The sequence below is a fragment of the Octopus bimaculoides genome, chromosome 22 (genome assembly GCF_046866305.1).
Source record: "Octopus bimaculoides isolate indiv1 chromosome 22, ASM4686630v1, whole genome shotgun sequence".
NCBI classification, from domain to species: Eukaryota; Metazoa; Mollusca; class Cephalopoda; order Octopoda; family Octopodidae; genus Octopus; species Octopus bimaculoides.
This window is the reverse complement of record NC_142949.1, coordinates 26,010,988-26,034,759: the sequence shown is the minus strand read 5'-3', so window position 1 is coordinate 26,034,759 and position 23,772 is coordinate 26,010,988. Positions and strand designations below refer to the sequence as shown.

The 23,772-nt window shown below is 36.7% G+C and overlaps 2 protein-coding genes across 6 annotated transcripts in view; one reads left to right on the top strand and one right to left on the bottom strand.

Moving 5' to 3' along the window:
* The window catches only part of LOC106869879 (N-glycosylase/DNA lyase), a 93,272-nt gene that overhangs the window by 13,474 nt on the left and 56,026 nt on the right, over positions 1 to 23,772 (top strand). The window lies entirely within an intron of this gene.
* LOC106874178 (uncharacterized) overlaps positions 9,765 to 23,772 on the bottom strand; it is a 57,453-nt gene continuing 43,445 nt past the window's right edge. For all 3 annotated transcript variants that reach the window (XM_052975779.2, XM_089339875.1, XM_014921833.3), the window contains exons 10-14: positions 17,998 to 18,128; positions 16,571 to 16,710; positions 15,417 to 15,464; positions 14,354 to 14,547; positions 9,765 to 11,058 (exon numbers count right to left, since the gene is read on the bottom strand). In XM_052975779.2, the coding sequence (XP_052831739.1) occupies positions 10,893 to 11,058; positions 14,354 to 14,547; positions 15,417 to 15,464; positions 16,571 to 16,710; positions 17,998 to 18,128 (679 nt within the window). In that variant the 3' untranslated portion in view covers positions 9,765 to 10,892. The remainder of the gene's footprint in view (positions 11,059 to 14,353; positions 14,548 to 15,416; positions 15,465 to 16,570; positions 16,711 to 17,997; positions 18,129 to 23,772) is intronic.

Genomic DNA, 23,772 nt, shown 5'->3' with positions numbered 1-23,772 from the left:
GAAGAGTTCCATAATTAAATTTGCTGAACAATATTTCGGTATCTCGCGTACCTTCAACAGGTTCGAAATTTGATTTGTCAGTCTACTTCATTTTTTTTTTATAGTTAATATAGGACTGCTATGAGTCCTCTGGAGGGAATATGTAAATAAAGAAGAGTTCCAGAATTAAATTTGCTGAACAATATTTCGGTATCTCGCGTACCTTCAACAGGTTCGAAATTTGATTTGTCAGTCTACTTCATTTTTTTTTTTATAGTTAATATAGGACTGCTATGAGTCCTCTGGAGGGAATATGTAAATAAAGAAGAGTTCCATAATTAAATTTGCTGAACAATATTTCGGTATCTCGCATACCTTCAACAGGTTCGAAATTTGATATGTCAGTCTGGTATAAATATTAATAATTATATTACATGTGCTGAACTGTTGGTACTCTGGCTGTTGCAAACACCTTTTCAATTCTGAGTTCAAATCCCAGACATGGATTTTACTTTTTGTCCTGAGACAATAAAATAAAGTACTATTGAAGTACTGAGGTCAACAATATCAATTGTTATATTATACCTTTAAGTAAGATTTCATAGTTTTTGTGAGATTTCCTAAAAGTTAATGAACTTTCTGGAACTGTAAACAGTTGTAAATTTGATAGTAATATTCTTTAATACATCAATAATTTATTAAATTCTTTCACAATGGGAATTATTGAACCTTGATCAATGAAAACCTTGCTACAATTATTTAGTGCTGCTATTGTTGGAGTATTTAAAAATCCATTTAAGTGCTACATTTTCTCTGCCAAATCCAATCCACAATCAATCATCTGATCACTATTATGGATTAAGCACTATCACAAGTCTTTAATCCTTGGTAGGATTAACTGTATAGATCTTTTTCACATTTAAATTTCTATTGTTTCACACTTCCTCTGGTACACAACTTGTCCATTATTTTTCTGGTGAACATTCTGGAAGGTATCCAGCCATAAAACGTCAACACACCAATTTAGACAGGTTCCACTACTAAGGTGTTTCCCTCCAGCATTATTGTATCATCTTATGTGACAGTAAATATTTTTATTATTATTACTATTATAAAGGTGGTGAGCTGGCAGAATCGTTAGCACGCCAGGCGAAATGCTTGGTGGTATTTCGTCTGCCTTGATGATCTGAGTTCAAATTCTGCCGAAGTTGACTTTGCCTTTCATCCTTTTGGGATCAACGAATTAAGTATCAGTGAAACACTGGGGTTGATGTAATCAACTATCCCTCCTCCTCTCAAATTTCGGGCCTTGTGCCTATAGTAGAAAGGATTATTGTTACTATAACATTTTATAATGCATTTGCAATTGTGTAAATCACATTTGTCATCTGTAGCCTGCATGGTTGAGCTTTGTTAGCTGAAGTGGGTGATGGTGTTGGATTTTAATTTTTTTGTTTTTGTCGTATTTCTTTCTTTAGGTGTCGTATCCAGAACGTAGGACACAGGCAATCATGTCCTGCCACAATCCTGTTCTTTGTTCTTTGTAGCAGTTTCATTTTCTGATCTTTTTTTTAATGCCTCTTTCATCCTTCCACTTCATGTAGGTTTGATTCCTGAAGTGGGGCAGCATGTTGTGACTTGCCACCTGCAGAGGAAATCAAATTCCTTCTTGTCAAAGGTTGCTATGACCCTTGACAAAACATTGTTCTATTACCTCCGCAGCCACCTGCGGAGGCCACATTAGACTGCCTGTGCAGTCTCAGTACCTATGGTCTCGGTCGCCCGGGCCATCCAAAAGATTCTCCCACAGGCCCTCCCTCGTGATAAAGGACAAACTCCTCCTCCTCCTCATGGGAAGGGGCCTTAAGCTGCTCCATCAGTGGCACACTTCCCACTGACGGAGCCTTTTCTGCTGGTGGCACCATTGTTGCTCACCTTTCTTTTTCTTTTCATGGAGCCAACTTCCTCAACGACTTCCACCGCCCCCCCCCAATGGGGGTGGGGGTGGGGGCACCTTTATGATTTATCACATGAGGTGGAGGTTAACATGGACAGACCTTTTGGGGATGGCACATGTTGCATCAATGACAAGCATCAATCTCTTGATACCTTGGTCAAAATCTTGAATTCTGCATTTAGCAGTTACAGGCCTAAAATTATCCATTGTGGCCTGTCAACAGTAGCAGTATGCTGTGTTTTCCAGGTTTGGGAATTCTTCCATTCCTCTGCCATTTGAATAGACATTTGTCAAGTGGTCACCAAACAAATATGGCATATGAAAGTAAAATTTGTAGAGCATATCATCCAACACTGATTTCTTCCCCATAGAACCAGCCAACGCTTCCTATATTATGTTTTGCCAACAATGCAATCTTCATACTTCATGTTCAACTGGCCAAGGGACAATTTCATCATGAGCACACTGGTTGTAAAGCCATTCTTCAATGCCTTTTCTGGATTACTAATTAGCTCTCCCTCAGTGATAGAGAAGTCTAAAACAAGTTCCTTACTAAACCTTAGTGACCCCATTCTAATAGCCCTTTTCAGGGTGAACCACCATTAGTTGTTGATTGCCCTGATCAACTTGCAGTGCTATTTTGTGATTCTGGTATCTCTCTTAGCTTAGCACACTGAGAAAGACTTGTTCAGTTTCCACTACCTGGATCCATTCCTATGAAGTCTAAATTGACTACAGATCACAAGCTTGTGGTCTGTGTAGCAAACCAGTTTGAAATGTGGACTTATGCTATCCTATCAACTGGTGTACAAAATATTCTGTTTAGATGACCTAATACTCTTTTCCCATGTCCACACTGGCACATCTGAGAAATCCAGACATTATCTGTCAACTAGTTGGAAACGACTGAGCAGGTTTGCAAGGCTCTTGCACCAAATTTTATCGGCTAATCTCTCACAAATCTAAATGTGCATTCAAGATGGCATTCCAGCTACCTACTTGTACTAATGGGCAGCAAGTTACCAAGATAATCTCCAGACGCCTGAAGCAATCTAACCATTCCTCCCCAATAAGGGATATATGATGACTAGTCTGAAGACACCGTCTTCACTACTGTTTACATTCAGGACCACCAACTTGTCTGGGTCCAGAAAGATTGAGTGTATTTCAAGGCCCAGGCCTTTCTGAAATATCACCACCTTGCACCCCCAACCAAGTGATGCAAAAATCTGTTACCAAAAGTGGTTGCTAAGGTGCATGACAAATCATGGTCTTGCTGATGGTCACATGATCCCAGGCCACATGTAATTTACACACCCCACTTTTCAAGATACTATGTTGGTAGAAAAAGAAATGGGTTATTTACCCATCTGATGGTTTGGGAGATTTGTGACTTGGTCTTCATGAAATATAGGGGTTCCTTGAAGTCTTTTAGGAGCCTATTGCTGGCCCTTGTGCTCAGACTTCCTATGTCATTTGGAAAATTCTCCTTCAATAGTTTGTCCCCAAAGCCAGTATAATTTCAAATTGTTTGATACATTGAAAGTGCTAGACTTCTCTATTTCAATGTTTTGCTTTTGTGCAATAAGGACATCAGTCTTTGTTTCATATCATCACAAAGTTTGAAGTGTTTTTGTTTGTGTAGCAGTTTTCTGTACATTTTTCTTTAAGGTTAATGTTTGTGTTCAGCATGGGTACGGTTTTGCTGCTGCTGTAGTTCAGAGCAAGGGTAGCTTTAAAATTTTTGTTGTGCAGTTGTCCCTCTTTGCAATATATTTTCAGAATGGAAAGATGTGCTGTGGGAGGGAGTGTTTTGCATGTGTATGTGTGTTTGAAAACTTTGCAGTGAGGGAGCGTAGACGGAGTTTCATTGGATATTTTCTTGGGTAGTTGAGGTTTGTTCTGTTACCGGTCTCGCTGCTGCCATTCCTTCTAAGTGCAGATGTTACTGCTGTTGCTGTCATTGGGGCTGCAACATCATCAGTGGCAGGTGAATGGGAGGGACTCCTCTCTCTCCCACTTCTTGTGGAGGCCAGAAAAGTGGCTTACTGTAACACATAAATTTCTTGTCTCTCTGCTCTCAGCCACAACATGCACATCAACTACACTGGGCAAATGGATTAGATCTGGGATCTTTTTCCCCCTCCTCTGGTCAAGATCTCCACATGTTGGACCACATCCCTTCCACTCTGTTTTGCTTCTTTTACTGTATCCTTTCCGTGTAATCCTTTAGCCTTCAGATTACTGTCTTATATAAAGCTTTTTTCATTGTTTTGTATTCATTGTTCATTATTTTGTAGCTTTGAGATTACAAAGCAATTGTTTTTTAGAATGACATTGTAGGTTCGGTGTGAGAGGTCAGATATAGCCAGTTTGAAGATTTAAGTATATTTAGGCTGGATTTGATTAGTTTAAATGCTAAATGGTTGAAGTGCTCATAATTTAATTGTATTATTAGATTTATAATGGAATGGAAGGTTTATGATACCCGTGGAGTATCTCCTCCCACTATAATTATTTTTGTAGTTTCAAGGATCTGGAACACTAAGTTCACAAGTAGAGCACAATTTAATAGCCGTTTATTTAGAGTTCTCGTTCAGGTGGTTCACTCTCAGTAACCATCTTTATCGCAGCACGTGGTTTGTCTTAACTCTGTGCACGTGAGGTTCATTACCTCTGGAGATAAGCATGTGGAGTCGGAGCAGGACAAGAGTCTGCTGTGAGCTGCTGGCTTCACAGTGTTTCTCAGTGTTGAGTGTGAGAGAGAGAGAATATCATTGTTCTCTTGTTTAAATACTGGTTGCCAGCGAGAGTCTCGTTGTCGTCTCGCACATGGCAAATGGTTGCAGGCAACATCTCTTTCTTGTCTCGCATATGGCAATGGCTACTGGCGAGATCTCGTTCAAAATGACGCTGGCTTCTTGTGCCTCACTACAGATTCGTCATTTTTTTTTTTTGTTGACATCTTTTGGGTATTCATTTTGAAGGAAAATATAAAAATTGAAGTTGAAATATAGTGCTGCATATTTCACACATTCTCTTACTGGTTTAGTAAAATTTTAACAGTCTGAGAATGAAAGCAGAAAATAATTTTTAAAACAGCACATTTACATAACAGGCAACCATAATGTAAAATAACTTAGACTTCATGTTCATTCCAGTCGTGATGTTAATTATCTTACCAAACAATAGAATTGGTATTTTCTCAGTGGAAAATAGTTTCAAATATGACATTCCTCACCAAAAGAAAGATTGGTACATAAAACTATTTTCATCAGTTAAAGGCAATATAATTTTGAGAGGATATCTGATTTCCATAGTGAAAGGGTTTTAAGCAAATAGCATTAACAGCAATGTTTTCAATTGAAGTAGAAGGATAATAATTATGGAAGAGGAAGGAGTTAGTTGATACAACCAGCCCTGTTATTTGACTGCTTTTCATCCCTTTAGGGTCAAGAAAGCAAAGTTGATCTTGGCAGAATTTGAACTTGGAACCTAAAGGGCAAGATGAAACACTGCTTGGTGTTTTCTCCATGACTCTAATTATACCACTTTCCTCTCCTTTTCTTGATTTGTTTAATCCCATCCTTTATAAAGGAAAGGATATGATAATTTACTGGTTTCACTAATCGTGACCTGGAAATTGAAAATATTGCGAGGGTGGATAGTCTCTTGACTGTTGTTCTGAGATCTTGAAGTTGAAGGTCCCGAGTATTTGGATCAGACACAATTGTGCAAATCCTTTTCACTAAATTAAAAGGAATGTTTCTTTTGTGTTTTGGTGGCATGAACTAAACAGAAAATATTGCTTGGTCCATTGGTTTATAATAGTGGTTTTTATGTGGAATCAGTGACCTTCATGGGCAAGCATTACCAAGCTGGTTTTAGAATATCAATTCTGTTGTGGTGGATGGGTCATCTTAAGTACAGCAATGTGCCATATACCTCAGTCATTTGTCATTTCCTTTTAAGGCATCTTGAGATAAGCCTTCAATACTTCGTCCCATGTCTTTCTAGATCTCCCTCTTTTACATGTTCCATCCACCTGAAGTGATGGGCAATTTTGTATGCGACTGTCTACATCCATATGCATCACATGACCAAACCAGTGCAGTCTTTCTTGCACACTACATCTAATTCCTCATTATGCTTAACTTTCTCAATGCACTAGCTTCCAATCTTAAATTCTCATGAGCTTCCAGTAATAAATTCCTATCATGGCATGGAGGACAATCGTGAATAAGAGGTGTCTGAGCCTTAGCAAACACCTACCTGAACACTAAATTTGTCACTGTAAGGTAGTTATGAGTGTTACAAACACCACCCCTGCCATTCGTCTACCCTTAGCTTCCTTGAAATCTATCGTATTACAGAGCAAGGTACTCTGTAGAAGGCTTTCTTTAGATCAACAAACACCAAGTACAACAGCTTATTCTTAGCTAAATACTTGCAGTTGTCTATGAAAATAGCCTTAGTAGTAATTCTCCCTGGGACAAAACCAAACTACATTTCATCTAGTCTAATTCTATTCCTAATTAATTAGACTACAATTCTCTGCAACTTTCATCACCTGGTCTAGTAATTTAATGCCTCTATAATTACTTCAATCTCAGGCATCTCCTTTACTCTTGTAGCAGCTGGCTATGATGCTGCATAAAAAAGCACTGGTGATGGTGTCGTGTAAAAAAAAGGCACTGGAACTATATTAAAAGCACCCAGTACACTCTGTAAAGTGGTTGACATTAGAAAGGGCATCCAGCTGTAGAAACCAAGCCAAGACATCCTGTTGAACCTTGTGTGGCACCTGGCTGTGCCAGCTCTTGTCAAACTGTTCAACCTATGCCAGTATGGAAAACATTAAATTATAATATAATGATCCAGTCTATATTCCTTGTATTTATTGGGTATGCTCTGTCACTACCATCTTTATCTCCCTTCCAGCTACCCCCATCCACTCCCTATATAGTGTAGGGTAGTTCCATAACTTCTCTATAACAAGACCCCTTTGCATTTCCCTACATCTTATTTTAGCTTTCACCACCTCACATAAAGCTCTCTCCCTCTCTCAAATATGTTCCACAATATATACTGTAAAGTGATTGGCATTATTAGGGAGGGCATCCAACCATAGAAGCCTTGCCAAAGCAGACGTTGAGGCCTGACACAGCTTTGCAGCTCATCAGACTGTTGAACCCATGCTGGCATAGAAAATGGATGTTAAATGATATATAACCGTTTTTTTATCTTTAGGGAACAAATCCCAATAACTGACAGTTTTAGCTTTAAAATTTAAGTGCTGAAATTATTAATCAATTTTGGGTGATCTGTTCCTTTTATTTCTGTGAAGAAACTATTTTCTAAAGAGTAATTTTATTAGTAAAAATCATGAAGTACAATTTTAGATTTGAAACAGTTATTTTGTAGTAATGAAGAAAAATTCTCCTCTGTATTGTAGAGAAAACTTTATATTTTACATAAACTGATTTTAACTTCAGAGGATTAATTATGCCCAATTTACTCAGTCTCTTTATTGTAAAAGATAAAATGTAGACTACATACTGTTATCTCACTTCCATACTGCAGAAGGCATCCCTGACTTTCATCACCACCAATGGTGCTCTGTTTCCAGCACTTCGCTATTTTGTTGTAATGTTTTCTGTTGAAATATTTTAAATCTATACTCATTTATTTAAATATCAATTTTATAACTGTGTTCTTATCCAATAAACCCCATTTTTTTTTCTTTTTTGTGATAAATGTTGGTAGTTACATTGCAAAATAAATTTGCAATTACCAATATATTTATTAGTTTTGTGTAATATCCTCTGTTACCAAATTTGTTTCTATTGATAGGTGGTTTTATAGTAACGAGAAACCAATTTAGTAGGAGTGCACAAAACTTTGAGGAGCGTTCAAAAAGTATCCAATTTTTTTTCTCACCAAAACTTAAGCTGCTTGGCAAAATTCTTTGGGTGGGAGGTGACACCACCCTTCCTGCACATGTGTGAAAACTTCTGCACCAGTAAGCAGCATCAGTTCCTGGCTGTTAGACCTTAGAGTATAGAATGTAGTGCATGCTTGTTGGATTCTTGTTTGCATGTAACATGACCCAATGCATCAAGCAGATATTGCACAGTCTTGCCAAAAGCTTGATGATATTGAAGCTTAAACTATCCAAAAGATTCAGCAGGCCTTTGGTGATGATGCCATGGGAAAAATTCAAATCAAAGACTGTTTCAAACATGTCCACACCTGAGTGGAGCACAAGGCAAGCTTGGGCAGACCATCCACAAGCTGAAACAGAGCCAGTTGAGAAAGTTCAGCAGTTATGCAAGTCGGTCGTGTAACAATTATTCAGGAAATTTCTAAGTGGAAATAAGCACAGGATCAGTGCATTCCATTTTAATGGATTTGTGCATGTTGAGAGTGTTGGTGAAAAAAATAGTCAGTTTTTGAACTTCATAATCCAAGCTTTCCTGGTCAAGAACAACATGCCATTTGTTCGACAGGCTCCTACTCTCCTGCCAGAAGTCAGTGCAACTTCTGGTTCTTTCCCAAAGTGAAAACCATGCTGAAAGGGAAATAAGTTGAGTCATGAGAGGAAATTATGAGAAAAGCAAAGCAACAATGGACTACTTTAGATTTCCAGAGCGTTAGTGATTAAAGAATGCTCAATCCAAAACATTGATGGTTCGTAGAGCTGTTTGACCTTCCTAACATTTATATTGCAAGTTATTTTGTAAGAATTTAAAAAAGTTTTATTTGAATGTGAATTTCATATGAATATAAAACTTTGATTAAATGAATCTCCAACTTTTATGCAATTTTGTATAAAAAAAATAAACATGCTTTTTCAAACATTGAGTTTGAATTTTCCAGCTAATTATTATAGTTATTGATGGTTATTCTGTTAACCCTTTAAATACTAAACCCTCCCGAGATTACCTTTGTGCTCAAATTGAAATTAATATCTTTCACAAGCATTATAACATATAGCATTGAGATTTTGCCACTGTGTGGGACTGTGTACAGGTGTCTTCTATATAAGTCTGGACTGACTGGTGCCTTGTAAGTGAAATTGGTACAGAGGCTTGTGTGTGTCTATATAACATTTATTTTTAATGGTTGAATGTGAAGTAAAGCTAACAATAACAGCATTGGGTTAACACACCTGGAATAGAAAGTCAAAAACCTATTTCTACTCACCTTGACACCTCATCACCACTTATCTATTTTCAGCCCCACCCTGGTCATTCCCACCCTCTCTTTTATAACTTTTATGAGTAGTCATACAGCTCCTTTGCAGCAAGAAACCTGTTCTGTCCTTGTTCCTCTTAACCTCATCTCGTAGCATAGCCACTTTTCCCAACTCCATTCAGTTGAAGGGTTCTTAGTCTTGTGGGTTTTCACCTTGCCAGTGATAGCACCATGAAAGAAAACTAGCACCCAATACATGCAGTAAAGTGATAAGTGAATCAAACAGTAGTAAAAACCATGCCAAAACAGATATTGGAACACAATACAATATTTGAACCCATCAGATACTGTGTGCGTGCATGATTGACTGAGGGATTATTTCTATTTGCTGATCGTCAATGAAAAACTTGCTGTTCAAACATTTGACTGCAATCCTCTGCAAAAAGCCTGTCTTGGTTTCTTGTGGTGTGATAGACTGGGGGATTGACATTACTTGGAAATAGGTGAGGGTTGGTGTCAGGAAAGGCATCCAGCCAAAAAAAAAAAAAAAATTCTTCATTGATGTTTGATTCATGCATGTGTATCTGAATACAATGACGATTCTCTCATAAATATAACTAGAACTACAAAATATGTTCTGCATCTGTCTTGAATCACAGAAGCTTTTTATTTACACTTTTTAAGAAAAATAAATTTATCAAAATAAAAATTTTGAATATATATCATAATTTAAAATTTAGTCAAATTCATTAAAAAATATTGCCAGATGAATTAGAAAAGTGAAGATTAAAGGGTTTTTGGTAGAGAACTACAATAAAATATCTTTGTATTTTATAGTGTGGGATGATGATGAAAATTGTCAGATGACTCCATTTATTTGGTTATTTAGTGATTCTGAAGATATAATTTGGTAAATTTTCTTCAAATATTTCTTTTGATTGCCCCCTTTCAAGAGCAATAATACATTATGGAGAGGATCTTAAAATCAGTTACTATATTTTACTCGTGTATAATGCAAGGATTTTAAAACATTTTGTCACAATTGGGGACAGTGGCAGACAGCATTGTATCCTCAAAATCAGAACAGTGAACACAACAAACCTGTGAAAGTGGTAACACCTGACTGTGGCCATCTTGGACACATGGTAATTAATTCTTTTAGTATTTTGAAAGTGATTAATTTAGAAATTATGACAGTTACTGATGATCTGTTAAATGTTGAAAAATGGTGGTGGAAAGATATTATGTTGCCTTAAAAAATAAATAACTATAGCTGCTACTTAGGAGTTGGCATTTTGTAAGACAATGTTACCAATTTTTTTTAGTTTTTAACTACAAAAACATGGGGTGTCAAGCACAATTTGAAGCTGCACTTGTACTCCAGTTGATATGGCAGTAGCAACATTTTTGTGTGTAGGATTTTGTTTAATTTAGTTTGATTCATGGAGTAGTTTTATACCATTTGGAAAAGGAATTGTAATTTTTTTTTTTTTTTTTTTTTTTTTTTTAGGAGCATTGTATAAAAGATTTTTTAAAAAGCGCCAAAATGTCTCGAGATACTTTCTAAACTAGCCTGGCAGTTAAGATAAAGTATCTGTATAACTGAGATAACAAAGCTGTCAGAATACAAAAGAATGAACAAATTGCCTAAATCCAGAATTTTTTTTAGCAGATTTTTCTACCATTTACTACTCCTTCATGTTTAGTACAAGTCTTGGATTATTCTTCAGTTATCTTGTTTTAATTATCAGAACCTGGTTCAAATGGAGACGGTAATAGACTGGTTATCAATCGTGGACACATTAGCACTGACATTCTGCGTACTCGTTGAAGCAACTGCTGGTGGTGGTATGTGTTTACCAATTATGTTGACGGATGAAAGTCTCCCACGTTTGTACATACTAACAGCATTCACTGCAAGAATCCTGAAAAAAAAAAAAAAGGCAGATAATTACAACTGAAATTTTAGATGTAATTCCTCCAAATATGTTAGTTCTTGTCAGTTACAAGTCTAAAGTTTACAGACATAGATCCTTACTGAGTCAGACTCAAAGGGCCAATTTTTGTGGTGCATGTTTCCTCCTGGATGGAATGCCAGTCTGTCACAGGATTACTCATTTTTGCCAACTGAGTGGACTGGAGCAATGTGAAATCAATTGTTTTGATTAAGAACACAATGCATCTCCTGGTTGAGGAATTGAAACCACAATCTTATGAAGGAGAGTCTAACACCCTAACTACAAAGCTACATGCCTTCACTTAAGCATAGTGCATCATAAGATGTTGGAATATAGTGAGGAGGAAGCAGGAGTCTATTGTTTGGATTTTGAGACTGCTGACATTAAATTTCACCTGATAAAAATACAATTATTAGCAATATAAGGTTCCGAAACAGGTACAAATCCCTGTAAGGTTCCCAACAGATGTGTACCTAATGTCAGTGTCTGTATCTATAGCAGGTTGAATCTTATTTTCAGTAATACAAAGAAGATTCTAATGATTCTGCCAATTTATCACCATTTTTAAAAAGATAATTACATAATAACATACTACTGTACATTTAATGACCATGAAGCATTCTTCAGTGAAAAAAAAATTGGACATGCCAAGACTGAGCCTAGATTTTGGTTATGACAAATTCTTGACTAACATTAATTCCATCTACAAAAGTTGACTTTGCCTTTCAGGATTGATAAAATAAGTACCAGTCGAACATTGGAAGTAATGTAAAATATTGCAGCTTAGAATAAAATTTCAAATAAAATATTTAGATTTAGAAAAATATTAGCTTTTATTAAAATTTTATTACAAGTTATTACTTCTATTTGTTATTTTTTATTTTTAATAGAAGTAACAACTCATTTTTTGCATTTTAAAAGAAATTCATTTTTTTAATTATTAGAAATTAGTGCAATAAATAGATACAAAAATTAGTTATCGGTAGATTTTACTGAAATATATAACAAATTCACAGTAAAATTTGCTTGAGTTACTGACAAGTCTTCACATTTTTAGCCTTGAAGAATGCCTATTTTTTACATAATGAATTTGCCTACTATATATACTATTCTACTTGGAATAAAACTTTAGCTATATTGGTACTTCTGGCTCATTTTTTAAGTATTCTAGTGTGTCAATATTTTAACAAAATGATGGTACCTTTTTTTAATTATAATGTTACTTTGTAAATTAAAATAAAATTTTTAATATTCAAATTTTATCCTTAGCTGCAATATTTTAAGTAAAACTTTTCTTGTCTTGTACTTTTCCAGGTTTATAATCTTAATATTATTTCTCTTGCTCACATTTTTCCACGTAATCCATGTTTTTCCAGGTTATGATATTATACTAATTAATAATGTGCCAATTAGTGGTGTTGTTAAATTTTTCCTTACTTCAATGATGCTGATGACCTTAAATCCCCTAATAGAACTATATTATCACCCTCAAGTTTGAGAAACAAACACTTTTTTCTTTTAAAACTTCATTGCATGAGATTGATACCATGAAATTCCTTGAATTAAGCTATTTCATTTAAGCTTAATTAAAATATAGTTTGTTTTTAAAATAAAGTTAATTATACTTGAATCCAATTTTTTGCCTTTTATTTTTTTTTCATATTTTAACTTACAACTTGATACAAATTTTTGTTGCATGGGACGTAAACTATGAAATTCTTCATGCTTTCTCCTATCATTGAAGCTAAGATAAATATATTTTGCTTTTAAAATAAAAATGTTGTTTCTATCTAAACTTGATTGGTGGCATTACTCTCCTATAGTGTTTTTCTACTGGACCAAAATGTAGCGAGGGACCAGTCCTCTTCAAAAATGTTAAGTTTTCAATTTGATTAATGACTGAATTAGTGACAAGCTCTGAAAGATGCTGCATGTGAGATAATTGCAGCATTAAGAATATTATTCAAACACTACCAGTTGAATATGAATCAAATACCAACTTAAGGTAAAACTTATTTTACTAAATCCTTCCATAGTCTAGATTATTTTCAAAATTACTTGAACTAGGTTGTATATTCCATCAGAAATATGGCTGTCAAAAGCTTTAAGCCAACATCCACAAGATTTCAAGTTGATCAATTTCAAAGTTAAAGGTCAACTTTTCTGGTATTTTACTGATACCAGAGAAATAAAATGAAATATTTAGTGATTTAGTCTATTGTATCTTCTCATTAATATTCTGATTTGTTAAATATATTAATGGAAACAGTCTAAAATAGATTAGCCCAGATTAAGTATGTGTGGTTAAGTTTACTTGGTAATCACACATTTCCATGTTTGACTCTGATGTGTGGTGGTTCCTTCAATATCATTGACCAATAACTTGTATATGTGTGTGTATAATGCACACACTCATATAAAATATGAAGTCCTGAGTCACATCCACAACAAACCTATCCCTACCCCTCCTGCATTAACCTATCTACACTTCACAACGTGTAGAATCTTGCATCCTCCCTCTTCTAGTGAGTTTGAACTCTTTAGCAAGTTACAAGGCAGCCTCACTAGTCAGGATGCCACAAAAAAGTTCCCAAGGATTTCTTTTAAGCTGTTACAAAGGGCAATCAGTTATAGGAATTATGCCAAAAAGGACACTGGAGCAAGCTGTGGTCTGTTGACCTGGTGGATTGTCTAAATGTCCAACTCATGACAGTATGGGATATGGATGTAAAAATGATGATTATATATAATCTTTATCAACCATGAAAAGATAAAAAAAAAAGCAAAGCTGACCTTAGTGGGGTTTGAACTCAGATTATAAAGACTGAGGATTCATCACCATCATTGTTTAATGTCTGTTTTTCATGCTGGCATGGGCTGGATGGTTTGACATGAAGTTGGCCAGCTGGGAGCTGTCCAGACTGCAACTGTCTGTTGTGGCATGGTTTCTATGGCTGGATGTTCTAACACCAACCACTTAAGTGTGCTGGGTGCCTATTATAAACCACCAGCATGGGTACTTTGGATTTGATAGCTATATACCTGCAGCTACTACCAATATGACACTTCATGGTTGTTTTAGCTTACGGTAAACTCAATGTTATGGTACTTAGTCAGTCTTGGTGTCCTACATGTTGATAACTTACATTCTAATGAATATTGTAATTTATATATAACAGTCAAGTGTTTGTTTTCTGTATACCATGGTAACTCTGTCTATAACCCAGTTAGTAAAACCAGTAAAAGAATATAGATTACTTACTTCATGCTAATTATTTCAAATATAGCTGTGAATCCAATAACTAATGCTTGAACGTAAGTTGGCAGAATCCTGCGAGAGATTGCGTATGTTCCAAATGGACAAGCCACCATTGCAGTCAAAACAAAGGACACTTGAATCCAATGTTTGATTTTTGTACCTTTTGGCAACCAATAATGGCTTTCTTGAAGAGAATACTGCAAAATAAATAGTATTATTTCATTAATTTTTCTTTTAACGATGAAATTTTATTTTCATAAATAAAAACCTTCCATGTCTTTTTAAATTGTTCTTGTTTTTTTCCTTTCTTACAGATAGAATTCTTTTCTCTCACCCTTATCTCTTTTTTTCCTTTCTTCCACAATCTTTTCAGACTTATCTGTTTCACACATACATTGTCTTTTCTCTCTCACACACATCTTCCTTTCTTTCACAAAATGATTTTCTCATACTCATATCTCTTCCCTCCTCCTAAACAATAAAGTCTGTCAATAGAATTTGGATTCGTCTTTTGTTCAGACAGTTTTGGTTCTCTAAGATATATCTAGTTCTTATTTTATTGAATACTTTGTCAAACCATTAAGTTATAGGGGAAAATGTTAACAAAGAAACGCATTTATTATAGGATTCAGTATAGTTTCTTATTTCTTTATTGTCCACAAGGGGCTAAACATAGAGGGGGCAGACAAAGGGATTAAGTCGATTACATCGACCCTAGTGTGTAACTGGTACTTAATTTATTGACCCCGAAAGGATGAAAGGCAAAGTCGACCTCGGCAGAATTTGAACTTAGAACGTACCGGCAGATGAAATACCGCTGAGCATTTTGCCCAGTGTGCTAACATTTCTGCCAGCTCGCCAGTATAGTTTCTATCTGCCAAATTTAATTTGCAAGGCTTGCTGACCCAAGGTTATAACATATTTTTCTGAGTAGGATTGAACCTGCAACTACAGTTGCAAATTGAAGTTAACCATTCAGTTACATCCATTTCATTTTACTTTATCATTTTGGCTATTTGATAGAAAGGTTTTCAATGCAAGAAGGAAAGAAAAAAAAAAAGCTCACCTTTTCCAAACAAACTCTGCAAGTGGCATTTGCTGCTGTTGATTCACTCTGAGAAGTAAAAGAAACAAACATATTATGTCTAACTTAACAAAAAACGAGTTCCTAAAAACATATTGTTTGGAAGAATCTTCCATTACTCCTCTAACTATAGCACTTCATTCTGCTGATACTGTAATTATGTGAGAGCAGTAGCACACACACTTCATCTCTCTTTTGTTCAGCCAAATGTCACTCTCCTTGCAACCACTTCCTTTTGCAAGCCATCCTGCATTCTCAATATCATCCCTTACAGCTTTTTCTATTTTCCACTGAACACCCCCTCATATCTGCTATCATTATTTCCTCTTCTGCCCAGGCCCACTCCTATTTTCCTTCACTTTTACCCCCAAATTAAGATTCATGCCTTCACACATGTTCACCATTCACTTCTATCATCTCTAACCATCTGTCACTCTCACAAATCTTTCGCTTAACCTTCTCAATCCTCTCTGTCCCTATTTTCTTGTGCAACTTACTTAGAGCTTGTGAGTAAAATGGTGGATAAATTCAAAATGTAATGAGGTCTTAATCAACTTATATTAATTTTCTTTTGTGTGTATTTTATTCTTTTACATGTTTCAGTAAATGAGCTATAGCCATGCAGGAGCACCACTGCATCCTGAAAGTGCTGCAATACCAGATCAACTTGTGGCAAAGAATAAATTTAATATCAATGGTCACAAATAGGGACTGCACCACATATTAAACTGATCAGAACAGACACTAGATTTTTATCATATCCAGAACAATCGCATGTCCTCCACTCTCGTCTTGATATCACACGATGTTTGGAAGCAAACACTGTTTGTTTTCAGTCTTCCATGGAAAATATGTCTGTCTATGAGGAATATTACCTTTCTTGGAAACAGTTGAGGGTTGACAGCAGGAAGTGCATCCAACTGTAGAAAATCTGCCTCAACTAATTCTGTCTGATCCATGCATGCATGAGAAAGCAGATATGGAAACAATATTGTGTTCACATGGAGGAGTATGTATGTGCATGTGTATATATACATATACACACACGTGTGTGTAGTGTATATATATATATATATATATTACACACACACATGTATTTGTGCACATGTGTTTTTCAATATGTCTAGTTGACTTACCTCAACTAACCATTGTCGTAGACAGTCATGGTGCACAGCAGACATGTCCCCTTTACATTTGCAGGCTTGAATGAGAGGTCCACAGCTGACATTCTCTGGGTCATAACATATCCAACACAAGAGGTTCTGATCATCAACTGCTGCAAATATATCATAAAAAAAAAATCTAGCAAAAACCGAAGTCTTAGTATAAGTAGAAAGGCAGACAAATCACAAATCCCTTCAAGTAGATGGCCCTGCTCAATCTGTAGAAAAAGTGTAGGTAGAAATATGTACCTGGTGTAAGCTATGGACACATAAGAGGTGCAGCAATATCAAAAGAAGGTTAACTGGGAGGATAGATTTAGTGTGTGGCAGATGCACAGGGGCAATTAACATCAAAGATGTATAGAAAATAGATTCTATCACATGCCAAGGAAAAAAAACTAGAAGCAGTTGATAGCTTCCGTTACCTAGGTGAACAAGTGGATGCTCTGAGAGTGTAGCTGCTAGAATAAGAATAGGCTGGGCAAAGTTCAGAGAGCTCCTACCTCTGCTGGTAACAAAGGGCCTCTTACTTATTGAAAAATAGACTGTATGATGCCTGTGTGTGAACAGCCTTGCTACACGGCAGTGAAACATGGGCTGTGAGTGCTGAGGACCTGTGTAGGCTTGAAAGGAACGAAGCTAGTATCCTCCGCTAGATGTGCAATGTCAGTGTGCATACAGAACTGTGTAAGTGCCTGCAGAGAAAAGTTGGACATAAGAAGCATCAGATGTGGTGTACAAGAGAGATGACTGCACTGGTATGGTCATGTGTTATGTATGGATGAGGACAGCTGTGTGACGAAGTGTCACACCCTAACAGTGGAGGGAACCTGTGGAAGAGATAGATCCAGGAAGACCTGGGATGAGGTAGTGAAGCACAACCATTGAACGTTGGGCCTCACAGAGGCAATGACAGTGACCGAGACCTTTGGAGATATACTGTGCTTCAGAAGACCCAGCAAGCCAAGTGGGAATGTACCCTTCAATTGTCAGGCAATATGCTGTGCTTGAGAAGACCTGTTGAGCCAAGTGTAATTGTAGTCGTGCCACCTAACTGGCACATAAAAAGTACCATTCAAGGGTGGCCGATGCCAGTGGCATGTAAAAAAGCAGTATTCGAGCATGGCTGATGCCAGTGCTGCCTGACTGGAAAAATGAGCTAGGAAAAATGTCACTAAAACACACTAACAATTAGTTCTTTGTAAAGGCAGAAAGCTAGCAGAATTCAGGCAACACATTTAGATCAGTTCTGTATTATTGCTGTCATTCAGGAATTGTCCTTTTAAAAACAATAGAAAAAATGAAAATGAAATATAACAAGATGTTACTCTACCTCCTCCAACACAAAAATTAAGTGTGTGTGTGTGTGGGGGGGGGATACATATAATTTTCAAACTTACCAGAATTGTTTTTGGAGGCTTCTGTGCCTTCCTGTTGTCTGGTAGCAATGTTTAAGCTGGTTCTCAAACTCTTACCGCGGTCAAATGAAAGGAAAATCTTTTTTGGATTTAAAACCCATAATTCTTCAGGACTGTGTAGAGATAACCGATGTTGGTCATTATTGTGATGGTGGTGAAAGTTGATTGAGTCAGAGAAAAATATCGAGAAAATAAGAGAGAGAGAGATTTGAGTAAAATACATGGTATTTTAATTTATTTTTGCAATATTATAATTTTAAATGGTGTAAAGTATAGCTGTGCTTGTATTTAAAGTTTAACAATTCTTGAGAACAGCTTAAGAAAGGAAATTGACATGTTTAACAATGTCTTGGTTATCGTCATTGTTTTAATGTTCACTTTCCATGCTTGCATGGGTCAGATGAAATTCACCGAGGCAGATTTTATACAACTGGATGCCCTTCTTTGATGACAGGAAGGGCATCCAGTTGCATAAACCTTTTTCCAAGCAAGGTAATATTTTCCTTTGACCGCACGTTTTCACAGATGGTTGGAAATGAATGATCTCATTTGTATAATGGTGATATTTGTTTTATAAGCATCATAAATGTCAAGACAAGGGGTCAAACACACACACATACATATATATATATATACAATGGGCTTCTTTTAGTTTTCCAGCAACCAAATCCACTCACAAAGCTTTTGGTTAGCTGAAGGTTATAATAGGAGACACTTACTCAAAGTGCCATGCAGTAGGACTGAACCTAAAGCCATGTGGTTGAGAAGCAAATTTCTTAACCACATAGCTATGCTTGTGTAAAAAAAACCCAAAAAACTCCCAGTTAATATGGCACGTATATAAAAAAAAAAACTATGTATGACAGTGAATAGCAGAAGTACAATTATTGCAGATGACTGAATTAAATAAAAAGTGATTAATATATGAAGCTAACTTACAAAGTCTGTTGAAACATTGGTAACAAATCCGTAAGTTGTAGAATGATTAATGAGGGAGGAATTGGGTACAGCAGCCAGTATAGAAGTTTAATTTCCAAGAAAGACTGATGATAGTAAGCGGAGAAAGTGGCTGACCATGAAGTATATGGCAGAAACATGCAAAAAGAAATGGTTATGTTGATGTGAAATAATGTGAATGTATGTTGTTTCAACCCTGTGAGTAAAAAGATAAAAAGGTGATGTAACTGTTATTTCTAGCAGAATGAGCAACCATGTAGAGGCTCTAATTTGCTTGATATATTCAAGAATGTTGTATGTACTTCATGTGTATAATGCAAGTAAGTGTATATGTGCATATAAACATGCATGTTTTTTAGAATATATACATCCATGTTTGAATGCACATTACCAAATGATATGTTTTTTTTTTTTATAAAGACAGTAAGGTGTGATCATCTGATGGAGATTTGGCTGCTATTACAACCAAATCAAGCAACTGCATTGAAACTCCTTTGTTAGCTTAGTTCATACTTAACGTTGATGACAACAGTGGAAGACCTCTTTGAACTGAAGTAAATGATGGTTGACCTAAAAAGTAACTGTTAAATCAGACCTGACACTCCTGAACTTGAGTGAACAGAAACGATAATGGGTGGAGAGACACAAAAAGAAAAAAAAATCATATTAATAAATTGTAGAAATGAATGGGAGAGGAGAAGGGGCAGGGTTTACATTAATGTTAATGTAAACAAAACTGTTGTTATATATTTGTAATCTTCCACAGATTTCACCCTTCCCACTGCCTCTACTCTGAGGTAGGCTTCTATATTACATATTCTGTTTTCGTTGTGTTAAGGAATGCATGAGTGTTCACGAGGAGTAGAAAATGTCTGTTTCAGCTTACATATGTTTGTGTTTTTAAATCTGATAAAGAAGATTAAGATTTAAAAATCATTTAATAGGTTTCAGCTTTAAAACTATGGTATTTTGTTTGTCATTTTTCTTCTCACCAGTGATGGGCATGCTTGAGATATCACACGTTTGTGTGTGAGTGTTTGCATTTGTTTTGGGTTAGGTTTTTATTAAGACTGACAGACGGACAGATACATAGATGGAGTGGTGCGAGAGGGGATGATCTATATTTTACAGGATTAAAACAACACAATATTAACAAGGTTTTAAGGTTCATCAGAATGTGAGAAACCAAATACTATTAAAGCTGATTATCTCCAGTATTTATTACTGTGCAGACCCAATTTAAAAGCAATAATAACTATATCACATAATCACCATTAATGAGGTGAGTTTATTTATTAAAATCCTTCATAATCCAACCCAAGTCATCCCAGAAAGCTCTTACACAGGATTGCTTTAAATATTTGTTGAATAGGTACGGGCATGGCTGTGTGGTTAAAAGCTCACTTTGCGGCCACATGGTTTTGAGTTCAATCCCACTACATAGCACCTTGGGCAAGTGTTTTCTATAGCCCCAGACTAATTAATACCGTGTGAGTGAATTTGGTAAACAGAAACTGAGCGGAAGCCCACTGTGTGTTTCCCAACTGCTTGACAACTGGTGTTTGTTTGTTTGTATCCCAGTAACTTAGGGATTTGGTAAAAGAGACCAACAGAATAAGTGTCAGATTTTTAGAAAAAAAAAAATGAAAAAGTACTGGGGTAAATTTGACTAAACCCTTCAAGGTGGTGCCCCAGCATGGCTGCAGTCCAATGAATGAAACTAGTAAAAGATACTAAAATGTCAAGTACCTTCCCCTCTGACACCACTCTGACTACTTCCAGTAAAGAGCTGTATTCTCATTGACATTTCTACCCCTTTTGGGGGGATAGTTTTATAGGTTTTCTAATTGTTTCAGCATGAATTCATGCATGTATGGTCCAGTCATTCAATTGTGGCCGTGCTGGAGCACCACCTTCGAAAATTTTCACCAATCCTATCAAGTATCAAACTGATATAAGCACTAATGTTGTTTTGTTTGTATATGTTGAACGACTAAGTAATGGAGAAACACATCAACACTGGTTGTTGGTGGTTGGCACTCTGTCGGTTACGACAACGAGGGTTCCAGTTGATCCGATCAACGGAACAGCCTGCACGTGAAATTAACGTGCAAGTGGCTGAGCACTCCACAGACACATGTACCCTTAACGTAGTTCTCGGGGATATTCAGCGTGACACAGAGTGTGACAAGGCTGGCCCTTTGAAATACAGGTACAACAGAAACAGGAAGTAAGAGTGAGACAAGGTTGTGGTGAAAGAATACAGCAGGGTTCGCCACCATCCCCTGCTGGAGCCTCGTGGAGCTTTAGGTGTTTCCGCTCAATAAACACTCACAATGCCCGGTCTGGGAATCGAAACCGCGATCCTACGACTGCGGGTCCGCTGCCCTAACCACTGGGCCATTGCGCCTCCACTACTGGTTGTTAAACCAGTCAAAACAAAAACATGCACACACACGTATAAAATTTATTTTCATGATGGATGCCAACAGCTCCATATAGAAGTGCTGATCTCTCAAAGCGGATGGAACACGTGAAAGTGGGAGACCCAGGAAGACATGCGATGAAGTACTGAAGAATGATCTCAGGAAGCTGAACCTTTCAGGTGAGATGACAAATGACCAAGATACCTTGCACCAATAATTGCAAGCGTAAAAAAAGTGGACATTAAATGATTATATTTGCCCACAATGAGATTGAACCCAAAATCATATGGGGAAGCCAACTTTGTAACCATACAGCTATGCCGTCTCCATCTTTTGAGGTTATCTCTTTTTTTTCTGACTCTAAAGTGGAGAAGCCAGTCTTTACTATGTTGGGGAAAAACCAGACTATGCTATGTTGATTAGTTGTGGACAGTTATAGGATTTGGAATGGTAACAGGAAAGAAACTGCTCATATCACATATGATTGGCTGGTAGGCTGACACCCAGTCCCTCTCCTCCATATATATACACATCACATACTAAGTATTTGCGTGCATAAAAAAAAACCGTTACTAAGGCTACATAACATATCCCCAGCAAAACTAACATGCATAAAACTGTTTGTGAACAAATACAAAATGGGTTTTTTTCTCAGTAAATAAAAATGACAAACTCAAAATTCCAAACCAAATAATCTAAAGTAGTCTTTCAAGAGGGTGGCAGAGGGGTACAACTTAATTCCAAACAAATCTACCTAAGATCGGTGACATCAGCAGTACATATCCTGTTACTGCACCAATCTATGAAGAGGGCATCCACTTGTCTTAAGTAGATACTACCCCCTACTGGTAGCTCAATACAGGAATGACTAGAGTAAAGGCTAAAAAATGTCAGCAGAATGGCACCCAGGAATCATGACCTAGATGCAGCCTGGCTCTCTTAGAGTATAATGAGGGCTGAAACACTTGTTTGGTGGGGTTGTTCTTCTCTGAAGACCTACTGTTCAGCTCTCTTGAGTTTCTTATCACTTAAGGGGTTAAAAAATTTCTTCATTCTTCAACAACTAGCAAACCCTGAACAAAGCTAAAAGAGACCTGCAACAGTGTGCTGCCTTTTGCATCCAGGCAGGGGCTGATCGACAGCATAAAGACATCCTACACTGCATTCAAAGAAAGGTCGACCGAATGATAGATCTGCAGTCATTCACAAATGTAGTCCAGCCTCTGACTCGTGGACATGTTGTCCCCTACTCTCTCTTTCTTTCTCTCCTCTTAACGTTGACCTCTTCTCCCTTGAGCTGTCTAGTCCCATGCTACCACCACCAATCCACTCCTGACTTATTTCTCTTCTCTCACCCCACCCATACTGTGATCCTCACCTCACCCATCACTATTCCTGCAGACCATCAATCCCTCAGTAATTCCATCTCGTGTGTCTTTCAGCAACCGTCAACTTACAATTGTTCAATAAGGAACATTAATTGCATTTATCTTTCCACACTTTCTGCAGGTTCTGAGGTGCCCTGAATATCTTGGAAGAGGTAGGGTGGGGAAACACAGCCCTTTCTCCAAACCAAATCAATGTAAAAACAAAACAAAGTAGCTACTCCTTCACAAAGTCCCTAATGTTGACTCAAGAACTCAATGAAAGCTACCAATGACTTTCAAGGAATCATTATCTTTGGAAATATCCATAAAATGTATTGAAGATATTGAAGAGAAACATTAGAATTTTGTATTTTCAATATTCATTTTACAGAAAAAATGGATTACATACATCATCATTATATATACTAACAGAAAGTCTGCTGGTGAGGATCACAGTATGGGTGGGGTGAGAGAAGAGAAATAAGTCAGGAGTGGATTGGTGGTGGTAGCATGGGACTAGACAGCTCAAGGGAGAAGAGGTCAACGTTAAGAGGAGAGAAAGAAAGAGAGAGTAGGGGACAACATGTCCACGAGTCAGAGGCTGGACTACATTTGTGAATGACTGCAGATCTATCATTCGGTCGACCTTTCTTTGAATGCAGTGTAGGATGTCTTTATGCTGTCGATCAGCCCCTGCCTGGATGCAAAAGGCAGCACACTGTTGCAGGTCTCTTTTAGCTTTGTTCAGGGTTTGCTAGTTGTTGAAGAATGAAGAAATTTTTTAACCCCTTAAGTGATTCCCATTTCTAATAATTTTAAAATTTTACATCTAATTATTTCTTTGTATAATAGTGCTCACTTGGTTAGTAAATATTGCTTTCATTATTCTATCACAGTCATAATCTCTCTTTTTTAAACAAACATCACAACAGTCCAACAATACAGGGAGAAGCAGTTTGTCAAGTTGTACCTTCCTCTCACAGCAACATAGAGATTTCAATTAAGCA